Source organism: Dendrobates tinctorius, unplaced genomic scaffold (genome assembly GCF_039654945.1).
Source record: "Dendrobates tinctorius isolate UK_male_01 unplaced genomic scaffold, ASM3965494v1 ptg000147l, whole genome shotgun sequence".
Lineage (NCBI taxonomy): Eukaryota > Metazoa > Chordata > Amphibia > Anura > Dendrobatidae > Dendrobates > Dendrobates tinctorius.
Window position 1 is genome coordinate 24,198,536 of NW_027361814.1, and position 12,484 is coordinate 24,211,019.

The 12,484-nt window shown below is 36.9% G+C and overlaps 1 protein-coding gene across 2 annotated transcripts in view; it reads right to left on the reverse strand.

Moving 5' to 3' along the window:
- Nucleotides 1-5,074: 5,074 nt before the first annotated feature.
- Nucleotides 5,075-12,484, reverse strand: part of ZNF518A (zinc finger protein 518A) — a 31,685-nt gene continuing 24,275 nt past the window's right edge. For both annotated transcript variants that reach the window (XM_073546540.1, XM_073546539.1), the window contains exons 2-3: nt 10,313-10,373; nt 5,075-10,051 (exon numbers count right to left, since the gene is read on the reverse strand). In XM_073546540.1, coding sequence (XP_073402641.1) covers nt 5,797-9,999 — 4,203 coding nt within the window. In that variant the 5' untranslated portion in view covers nt 10,000-10,051; nt 10,313-10,373 and the 3' untranslated portion in view covers nt 5,075-5,796. The remainder of the gene's footprint in view (nt 10,052-10,312; nt 10,374-12,484) is intronic.

A 12,484-nucleotide genomic window follows, 5' to 3' on the forward strand; every position in this document is an offset into this window, starting at 1 on the left:
TTAGGAATCCTTTGAGATTTTGGTGCAATTCCGTGCAGAAAAAAAAAAATTTGCATCGTGTGCACATAGCCTAACACAAACATCTGGAATGGTCTTTCATGATTTAGTCTTTACTGTGCAGTACAATTCACGTGTTAACTTTACAGTATCAACAAAAGACAGCCGATCAATATACAGTACTTATTTAAAAAATATATTTTTTTTTTGCCCATATTGTTTACAGAGCTGTGTGCGGCATTGTTTTTGACTAACAAGCTGCAGTTTTTATTAGAACCATTTGAGATTTTGATCATTTTCTAAATTCTTTTTTTGTGAGGCAGGATGACTAAAAACAGCAATTCTGAGTTTGTTTGTTATTGTTCACTGTGGAGGATAATTATTTAGTTAAAATTAAAAGGCATTACAGATGCAACAATACAAAATCTGCTCCTAGGGATTAGTGTTCTCACTGATCCCAGCTGTATCATCAGGGGCCCGGTTAATTGCATTAGCCAAGCTTTTTCAGCTACCGAAGCTGTACCCGTGTAATCACCATGGTGTACATATCCATTAAGGATATTGCAATCTTTGGAAGTTATCACCAATCCATAGGATAAGTGATAACTTACTGATCAGTAATGGTCCAACCCCCACCATTTCTGAGAATAGGGCTCAGAAATGCTTCATCTGAGGGGAGCGGTGGCTTGGATTGTGCACCATCGCTCCATTCATTTTCTGACAGTCTAAATTTCAAAAGATGGAAACAAGGCTTTACAAAGGAAATATCCTGGATATATATATATATATATATATATATATATATATATATATATATATATATATATATATATATATATATATATATATATAGCACTAAGAGGTAGGTTAATGCAATTTACCTGCCTGCTTTGCACAGCGTCGTTCTTCCCTGGTACAGAGCGGTCACACACCACTCTTGCCGGGGATTCAGATGCCTCTGCTGACGCGACAGGCAGGACTTCCGACCCAGTGGATTCGGCTGTCAATCAGAATGATGTTAGAAGTTACGCCCCATCGACAGACAAGAGAAGCCTCCACTATGTAGATGTGACGTAAGATGCAATTACCTGCCTGCTAGTGCTTAGGTACTTTTTTTTTTTTAAGTCCCGGATATACTCTTTAAATTAGATGTACTCCTGATGGATATACAATCGTTTTATGGCATTACGGGGTTTAAAAATTTTTTTTTTTTTTTTAAGGAAAAAAAAATTTGCATCTCCACACAAGACACTGGTTGGACTTCTACCAGTGTGAAAGTTGTTGTTGTTGTTGGATGTAACAGGTTTATCAAAGAAGCATTCACCAATGTTACAAAATATGTCAATAAAGTAGTCTGGCCTTAATGTAGAAATTGGTAAAAAATTATGACACTTTTGAAAAAAGTGTGACATAAATATTACTATAGTAAAGATTTTTATTTGAAAAGCATTTATTTTGCCTTTATTGTTCCTGATGCAGGCACATTAGGTCAGAACTTTACATTATCTAACTTAGCATTGACACTTTTCTACGATACTTCCATCTAATTTTACGCAGATTATAAAATTCCACTGCTTTTCCACTCCGGATTTAACAAGAAAGTTGATAATTTTCAGAGCTTATGGTCCATAGAATATAAAGCGGGACAAATACACATATAGAAGCCTTCTAAATTAGGCAAAAGATAAAAACTAAGAGTTCAAACCATCAAGGTGTTTTGCCACAATTCTGCTTGGAGTCTCAAAATTGTGCAAAAATGTTGCAAATTTTGGCATTTTTACAGCAATCCTGGCCAATTCGGCAACTTTTAGAAAAGTGGGCACGCCCAACAAATTCATCATAACTTAAGTCCCAAATATGGAGAGAGCGAGGCAGCGCATTCACACAAATTAACCCTTTATTCACCCACGAGACGTTACAGCTACTATGAGCTTTTCTCAATCATGAGAAAGGGTAGAGAAAAGCTTACTGGAGCTTAACTGTCGCGTGGGCGAATAAATGGTCAATTTTACTGTGTGTTGCCTAAAGCTGTGTGCACACGCTGCGGATTTTGCTGCGGTTCCGCAGTGGTTTTGGCTGCTGCGGTGTACAGTACCATGATTCCCTATGGGAATCAAAAACCGCAGTGAAGACGGTGCGGAATTTTCCACGCGGATTATCTGCGGTTTTCAATCCGCAGAAAGAATTGACATGTCAATTCTTTCTGCGGATTCTCCTGCGGTTTGCCATCTCCTCTATTGAGGAGATGAAAACCCGCAGGGCAAAACCGCAGAGCAATCCGCAGGTAAAACCGCAGGTCTTTTGACCTGCGGTTTCACCTGCGGATTTTACAAAATCCGCGCGGATGAATCCGCACATAATCCGCAGCGTGTGCACACAGCCTAAGGGTGTGTGCACACACTGCGGATTCTGCTGCGGATCCGCAGCGGTTTTGGTCCTGCGGATCCTACAGTACCATAATATCCTATGGGAAATAGAAACCGCAGTGCAGACGGTGCGGATTTTCTGCGGCTTCTAATCCGCAGAAAGAATTGACATATCTAATCCGCATATCATATTGACATATCAATTCTTTCTGCGTATTCCGCTGCGGCTTACCATCTCCTCTATTGTAGAGGTGATAAACCGCAGGGCAAAACCACAGGCTAATCTGCAGATAAGACCTGCGGATTTACCTGCGGATTTTGCTAAATCCGCGCGGATCAATCCGCAGCAGAATCCGCAACGTGTGCACACACACCCTAACTCTCCACATTTGTGGATTGTTGGTGACTGGTAAATTAAGTCCAGAGAGGTGTGCACCTCTTCCTTTATTTTACACCCCTTCCTTTAGGCAATTTACGCCCCAATGTGGAGTAAAGTACGACAATTGTTCTGGCAGTGGTGCACAGAAATTGAAATAATGTGCCAAATTTATTAAATAAGTGAATGGCTCTTAATGAATTTGGCACATTTTGTTCCAGCACTCCCCTTTTTTAAATGCCAGTCTAAAGCTATGTTCACATGCTGCTTTTTTAAGTTTTTTTTTTTTCTCGTAGGGGAAACCTGCTCTCTTGGCAGTAAAGAAGCAACGTCAAAAAAAGCAGGTTTTGCCGAGTGCTTGCAGCGTTGTTTTACTGCCTTTTTGTCAGGGTCCATTTGTCTCTTGTGCATGCTAATAAAAGTTTAGTGCATAAAAAAAATTAATCTGATTTAACTTCATCCAGGTTTGGCAAAACCTGATACCTGCATTTTTTTGCACTACCCATTTCTTTCAATGGGTGAAAAAACGCTGCAAAAAAACGCTGAAATGCAGCTCTTTGACAAAACAGTCGGAGGAAAAAAAAAACAAGGTGTGCACAAGATTTCTGAAATTTAGACTTTGCGGGTACTGTGAAACGCAGCTTAAAATTTTGCAATAAAAAAACGCTGTAAGAAACGCAACGTATGAAAATAGCCGTAATGAGCCGAGCCCCGTATGTGCTTTATTTCAAATTGGTAAACAACATCTTCCAAAGTCTTTATAAAAATGTAAGGTGAAGATCACTAAAAGCTGCAACAGCGAGAGATTTAAAAAAAAAAAAAAAAAATATATGAGCATATTTTGGGCAGATTTACTAACAGAACATGCCACAATTCCGTATAAAAGTAGGCCACTATTCTGGCGCACATGCCATATTTATTAATGGTTTTAGACACTATTTGTGCCTCATCAGATACATTAATGAAGTGTCTAAAAAAAATAATAAATAAAAGGTGTGGTTAAACGTTTGTCAAAAACACCACATTTATTAAAAGGTTTGTGCCAGTTTTTGGTGAAAAAAAAAATTTGCAAAATAAGGTCTCATTTAGGAATCTTTTTTTTTTGTATATGAGGAAAAAGTTGTCCATTTTTAAACAGCATGACAGATCCAAATTTCATCCCTTTTACAGACATATGTCCATTTTTAACATCAGGGACTTGAATATTTTTTTCATATTAAAAAAAGTTGAAATATACACAAATGTTCAAGTAAAAAATGGACAGCACTCAAAAGACTTAGGCTATGTGCACACGGTGCGGATTTTGCACAATCCGCAGGTCAAAAGATCTGCAGTTTACCTGCGGATTGCTCTGCGGTTTATCACCTCCACAATGGAGATGGCAAACCACAACGGAATCCGCAGAAAAGAATGACATGTCAATTCTTTCTGCGGATTTGAAACCGCAGCCAAAACCGCGCGAAAAAATCCACACCGTCTGAACAGCGGTTTCAATTTTTCATAGGCTAGAATAGTACTGTACATCACCTGCAGTTCTGCTGCGGATCCGCAGGACCAAAACCGCTGCGGATCCGCAGCAGAATTCACACCATGTGCACATAGCCTTATTGATGGCATCCATGTGCCGTCCATATTTTTCACTGACCCATTGAACGGACGAGTTTGATTCATGACTTAGATCAAAAATGTACGTCTCATTTTTTAAATTTTTGCAGTCTTCAAAACAACCAAACCACACAGCTATGTGAACAGCACCATAGACTATCACAGGTACGTATTTTATCCATTAAAAATGTGGATGGAACACGTATGTGAAAAATGGATATACTATGGGTGGCGTAAAGTGTGTCTGCACTAATTAGAAAAAAAAAAAATAACTTTAAAAGTGAGAACTTCATAGGTAAAACAAGAGCAGCCGAACATACAAATGAAAAAAAACCTAACCAACATTAAAAAGCAAAAGGAAATAAATGTGAAGATAAATAATTCAAACTGGAATAATGTCATCTACGTCGTTATTAATATATTATGTATAATGTTTATGGACTACTTTGCACTGACTTTCCTGACTTTCGTAGCATCTGTTGTGATGTTTCTTTACTACATAAAAACTGAAGTGTCCGGTTTTACTTACATTGTATATAATCATTACATACAAAACAAAAATATTGATTGCAAGTAAGGGACAGCTTTTTAAAACTAAATAAATGAGATGTTGTTCCGAGACTAAAAACATGATCATCTTTTAATAGACAAAACTAAAAACAAAAACAAAAAATTAAAAAAAATATATATATTTGCACAATAGGTAGGCAAAAATGACCAGATGCACATATAAAAGCCATTCACAATAATTCACTTTTAATATCCATGAAAAATTAGCAATGTAAGCATATCAATTTCTTGGCAAATCATGCTCTCTATTTACAATTGAACAGAAAAAAAAAAAAAAAAGTCAGTCATTAGATTACCCGATTTTGTGTGAAAGAAAAAAAAAAAATATGTGAAACACAATTAGAATGCTTTGTCTTTTTCCAAGGCTTTTTGTCCATGTAGTACTGATATCCAATTTTTTTTTTGCAAAAAAAGAAAAAAAGAAAGGCGTACATGGGACATAAGACAATGCTGTAAGAATGTACACAGTACACACCTGACTGAATATGTACCACAATTGCAGATTTCGAACATTTATACATGGCTTTGTAAACAAGTTGTGCACTGTTAGATCTACGAACAGTGGATTTAGTCAATCACGTACTTAAACTCGCTCATGTCATTTCCAGTTACTCAATACTAAATATGCCAAAAAAGACAGAAAAAAATATCTGTTGTTTACTGTACAATTCACACAGCGTATTACTTTTAAAAGGTCATAAAAAAAATTAGAAAAGAAAAAAAAAAAAATTACAAAAAAGGAAAAAAAATTCTTAAATCAGATATCGAGGGGGGAGAATATTTGCAATACATATCTGTACAGCAACATACTGAACTGGAAATATTGAGTATAGGACACAAAGAAACTGCAATAGTAGTTTTTTAAAGTCAAACATAAAACTGCTAAAACAATTTGTTCCAATCTTTTGTGGCTTCCATTAGATGTCTTTGGCCATGTCCAACCCATTCGTCCTGATTGTCAAATATCCGACCACAAAACCAGCAGTTGAATTTAGCTTGAAGATTGTTCGGAGGTGTATTTTTCACAATTTTGTAATTGTTCTTACTAGTTTTTTTTAAGGTTAACTTGAGCACAAATCTCTCCTTTACGGGGCTCACAGGTTTTCCCCGCCGATGACGCCTCCCACTTAGGCCATCAACAGAACTCAACAGTTCGGACTCCAACAAAGCTTCAAGTGTTCTTTTAGACAGTGACACTTTCAGAACATGTCCATTGAATTTGGAGATGGTTCTCATTAGGTTATCAACTTCGGGAACATCGACATCTGGATGGTTCAAAACGACGACTGGCTGATCTCTTCGTGGATACTTTACAGGTTGATTAGCATTGAAAGGATAAAGTCTTAATGTCCTTACAATTTCCTTAGAAATTGTTGGTAAAGGATCCTCTGGAATACTCTCCACGTCAACTTCACTTGCATATGACTTCGCCTTGCATTTTCTATGCAGCATTTGCTTGCGGGGCACATCAACCAAGACATCAATCACTCTTTTCTTGGTCTTAAATTCAGAGTCGGCTTCGTAGCTGCCAGAGTCTGAAGCTTTACGTTTACAGGTCTTGTTTTTAGAGCTTGAAGAATTCACGTTACTTTGCTTATATCTCAATTTAGATAATCTTGAACTTCCAGAAGAAGAAGGTAGTGAAATTGAATTATCATCACTCGTGTATTGAAAAGCGTCTTCTGCTTGAGCAGAGGTGGAACTGGATCTCAGACAAAGGTTGTTTTCTATTGGTTTACCCTGCAAAGAATTGGAATTGTTGACTTTGTTTGCAGGTGTTTTTCCACCATATTCATCGTGCGCACTTGTGTCTTCCTCTTTAATGGATGCTGATGGAGGTACATTGACTTCATTTCTACTCTTTAAGAAAGCGGGCTGCTGCCCATCATCGGGTTTCTTTGGTAGGAGTTTTTGGCCAATTCGGTTCAGCTGAACAGGTTTCTGGGTATTTGCAGACAAATTTTTTGGTAAAACATAATTTAGAAGTACTGCTTGTTTTCCATCCGGCAAAATTGCATAAACTGGCTGTTTCTGGAGTGAGTCAGGTTGTTTATTACCTTCCAAACCATGAGCTTGCGTTCTTGACGCGTCAGTATTTAAACAATATTGAAGGACATTCAGATTTATTGGAAGCTTACCTCCTACAGCTGATCCAGAAACAAAGTTTGCGGGAATATTATTTGAGGAAGCACTTGCAATTGGTTTAAAGCCGTGAGGTACAGTAGGGCGCTGCAATCTGGGAAGTGCCAATTTGCCTAAATTGTTCACTGTACCAATCATCTGCTGTTGGTTTCCATTGGACACATTTCGTATAGTACCAAAAGGTCCATTAGCAATAGTTAGTACCATGCCAGGTTTTGTGTTGACCATGACTGGAGTATTAAATCTGTTGCCAGTTGAAAACGTTGCAGTACTGGACGTGTTTGGCTGACTTGAAATGATTTTCAAACCGGATTGGTTAGTTGGTACAATCGGCAGCACAAACCTATTTGAACCAGATGGATACAAAACAGGGTTTGCTTGCGGCATTCCAGAAAGCTGTGAATTATGATATAGCTGGAAAGGTACTGGACCACTTGCAGGCTTTGCCATGCAAATCATTTTGTCCTTCGCCAGTTGCTGGTTAACTATTGCATCAGAGTGCGTTTTCAAAAGCTCACTCACTCTTGTGGGTTGAGAAGGTCTAATACTGGATCCGGGAGATACTGGTTCCTGTTTTAAGAATACAGACGAAGGTGTATTACCATTTTGTTGACGATTGTCAAATTTTGGAATAGGGCTCGACAGAGGTTGTACAGGGCTTGACAACGGCTGTACAGGGCTCGACAATGGCTGTTTTGTAAAGGTAAACGCATTACCGACGGGATGTGGGCTTTGGGAGTTCACCATGCCAATTTTCTCATTTAACCGTTTATTGTCCTGCAGCATGTTGTGCAGGTATGTATTTTTTACAACGGGTTTTGGATCCGATGGTCGATTTTGTAGAGAGAATACTGATGTAATCCTTGGCATGAATGATACATTTTCAGGCTTATTAAGCTCTGTTGGTCTTGGCATTCTGTTGATCATTTGAGCATTTCTTACTGCAAAATCATTTTTAGAAATATAATTAGGACTTGTACCCTGGAAAATCCCAAGACCACCTGGTGCTGAAGCACGCAACATTGGGTTAAGATTTTTGCCACAGTAAAAACTCTTTGAAGTTTTTGGCCCGCCAACTTCATTATTTTGTTGGGGTCTGACCAAGAAGCCAGTAGTTGGGTCTACACTTAGACGAGCTGCTCCAGCGGAAGGATTAATTCTATCACTAGAAGATTCATACGTGTGATCAGTGTCGAAGAACTGCTGCTCGTTAATGTTGTACTCTGCGGGTTCCTCTTTAATTTTCTGCCCAAATTCAGAAGTGGAGGATGAATTGGCTTTATTAACAATAGTCACATTTTTATGTTTTGGTTCATGATATTGTTGCCTGCTAGCTGTAGGAGTCAGCTTAGGCATAGATTCATTTTTTCTTGCCATTAGAGAACCAAGAGCAGTTGTTAAGTTTCGCAATGACCCTTGTTGCTTCTCTACTGGAGCCACAGGTGAAGAAGCTGGAATGGAAGGCGGTTTATACGATGGCGTTGAACGATTATCTTTAGTGTTAGAAGATGCGCCAAATGATCCTTGCATAGGGCCCTGAGAGAAACGTGGCAAACTGTTTGATGACTGAGGTGATGGCTGTGTAGTATTCGTAGCCTGCTTATTTGTTGGCAATAATTTAATAACAAGGTTTTGCTTCCCATTGACCATCTTGTAGCCCACAAAGGTTGCGGTATAATTTGCCGGTACTGTAATTTTGTTGTTTTTCACCATCAGTACAGTGGGTCCATGAACGGCATTTTGCAAAAGACCCATGTTCCCTTGAGTAATTGCATCTTCCTTATTACACTGTATTGTGGTTACAGAAGGATTTCCATCATTTACAGTTTGAGCAGCTTCAGCGTTATATCTGGGAAGGTTTGGATGTTGGTTTTTATCTGCAAATTTTTGCTGAAACCTACTAGTGTTATCATTGCTGTCTCCAACCTTTTCCAGGGCAGGGTTGTTGCCATCATGCCTCCATGGAGAATTATCCTGACTTTCAGGTGGATTTCTTTTCATGACAAGCTTTAGTCCGGAATTTGCCTGTACCATATGCGCCTTGGAACTGTCCTGTCCAAGATCGTCTTTTGGAAGAATTTGCTCTCTATGCCTCGCTAGGATGTGTTTTACTATAAAGTCTTTCCGCAATGCGCTGTAATTGCAGTACTGACAGCTAAATGGCAGCATGGTGCTGTGTCCCTGAAGATGTCTCTGAAACTCAATTTTTGAGTAGCTGATGTGATTGCACTTTTGACATGCAAACTCTATTCCGTTGTGCCTGTGAATGTGTTGAACAAACGTTCCAACATCTCTGGTCGAAAATCTGCATTTTGAACAGTTGAAATGGCCATTAACACAGTGCATAACTGTGAAATGTTTTGTTAAGCCCAGCAAGGTATATAAAAAGTTATTGTTACATATTTCACATTTTACTAGAGCACTCCGGTGAGTTTTTCTATGTTGTTTGAATTCCTGAAAATCGTTTGCGGTGAAGCTACACATCTCGCAGGGATAGAGGGGCAGCTCTCCATTGTGACTTATCAGGAAGTGTTTTTGAAGATCGTTTGGACTGTATCGGATACCATTTTTGCATTTCTGGCAAAAGAAGTGAAGAACCTTTGCGGCTATATTGGCAGAATCATCATCGAGGTTTGGTTCTGTTTTAATTTCAGTATTTTCCTCGTCGAGGTCATCTAGGTTTCCTTTAGCAAATGATTTTCTGGCTGTCTGTTTTTTGCATGGCGACTTGGACGCCATTTCGGCCAGGTCACTTAAAGCTCCTTCTTCCTGAGAAAGGTTTTCCCCCATTCCATGCATGATCCTTTCATTTACAGAAAACGATGAGGACAGAGTGTTTTGTTCGCCGGAAGCAAAAGCGTTCCTGCTGAAGTCCCATGGAGCATCTTTTGAAGATGCAGGTCCTTCATTTTCCATAAAATAGTCTTTATTGGGTGATCTCATTGTAAGAGATGATCGTTTTAGAAATGTGACTCAAAATTGTCATTCAACTGACCTGTGTAAAAAAAAAAAAAATATATAAAATTATTAAAACATAACAGTAACATACTATAAAACTATAATTTATTCATAAAATGCAGTAATAATAAATGTACAAGTTAATTATTTACAACATTTATAAGAAATTTAAAAAACAGGTGAAACAGTTAACATAAAAGTAATATAATTTAAAGAAAAAAGTTAATGTAAGTAATGTTTGGAAATAAATTTAGAAAACAAATTAATTATTAAAACCCTTTGATAATACATAACTTACCTAAGAAAGCATCGTGCACTTTATAAATCCACAGTTATATTTCTGAGTGAGAACCGAGAATCTAAAACAGGGAAAGAAGTAAAAACTATCAAAACAATGAAGATCAATTAAGCGACAAAGTTAGTCAAACAACTTCTATCAATGTACAACGGTTTATTTTTACCCATATTCAGTCATGTCTCCCTATTAATGTATTTCCAGAACATGTTTTACTATTACAGTCCAATAGAAATAAGCTTTTATCCATTAACACTTAGACAGAAATTTAAATAAACCAATTACATAACATTTACATAAATTTCTCCCCATTCCAGCAAGTGTATCAGTCGAGGAGCATTTTTCAATTCAATGACATTAATGTAATGTTTTAATTTATTCGCATCTTAAAACAAGAACAAAAAAAGACCCAATTGCATTGCAAAATAGGCAGTTATAAAATAATGCAGACCAGATGTGCAATATATATATTTTTAGCATTTTCTATAACTAAAAAACACCACATTAAACATCTTTTAATTTGAGATTGTTTTACTTTTTTTTTCTTAAATATAATTAAAACTTTTAAAAATCATTTCTACAGGGAAGCAAGGACAAAAACTAGCAGGAAAAAAAAAAAAGGACAAGCCTTTCTGTAAATAAATAAAAAAAAATAATAAAACACTGATTTCAAAACCTGATGGGGAGAAACATTAACACTTAAAACATTTTTAATAGAGGGATGGCCCAACCCTTAATGACCCATCCCCCGCATTTCTTATTAAATTAACTGGTGACTTCAAAAGCTTGCATTGATCATTCAAAGCTCAGACCATAAAAACCCATATAAAAAAATAGCCAAGCTAAGATATAAATATTCTCGGCAGTAGTCAACCAACTCAACTTTATTTAAACAGACAAAAAAAAAAAAAACATTCATAACACTAAAAGCAAAGCAGCAGAATAGATCAGAAAGGATGTTAGAATTAAGCTCTAAAATAACAATATTAAAAAGATGTTGAAGCATTTATCACAGAATGGCCAGAGATTCTAGGATGCGTAGTGCAAAATTATACACCAGCCAAGGAAGCGCTTGGATCAACATCAACGAGCAAATGCAAATTTTTGCAGTGAGCAATGTTTATGCCCCAGCAAAGCCACTGACAGCCAAGCAACACCCAGTACTGATGTGTAAAAAAAAAAAAAAAAAATCCTACATGAAATTGCAAACTAGAAGACAAACCGGTCTATACTGGATAACACTGTAAGTCTAGTAAGAAAAATGAACAATTAAACTACGAAAAATAAAAATTAAAATGAATGAATATATTATATATATGTAAAACATTTGTACTGGAAAAAAAATTCTTGAATGAATTGGCAAACTAGAAGACTAACTGGTCTATGCTAGTTAACAATATGAGGCTAGTAATAGTTGTGTGTGTGTATGTATTATATATATATATATCCAATTAAAAAAAAAAACACAAATATTTCTACTTGGGAGAAAAATGTGTAAATAAAAGAGAAGACTCATCCTGTAAATTCCAGCAATAGTCATGTAATAGGGCACTTATATATAAGTGAATGATATACTATGACTAACACAAGGCAGGGAACTACCCCGATTAGGTCACCATGGCAAAGTGATTTTTCAGATAAAAGTTTAAGAAAAAAATATTGCAATGTTAATTTTTTTTGTCCTAGCACTTCACAGACTTAAAAATAAATATAGTTCTATACATGTTCAAGCCTTTACTCACAATTTTTTTCATTTACCAGGAGTGACATAAAACGGTAACGCTACAGCTCTGTCTCAGATTCACCTTAAAAAGGACCCCTCGCCAAATTTCAAAGTAGTCAATGCTATGTATCTTAAACCTGATGAGGCAGTTGTGCACACTGAGAAAATCCATGTCAAAATGTCTGTTTAATCCTGATGTTAAGATGATCGTTTTAAAACTGCCAATGTGAATATCAGACAATATATAAGGACTATTCATACAGACATAGTGACACAGATTCTCAAATTCAATACACCAGCCTCATCAGGTCTAAGACCTATGGATGAGGCTTGTATTGTGAAATCTGACAAGATCCACTTGCTATATTAATCAAAATCCATGTTATATTATAAACACAATTCATCTGGGTACAGTATCCCATTATATTTTAGCATATTTCTAGTTTTCATAA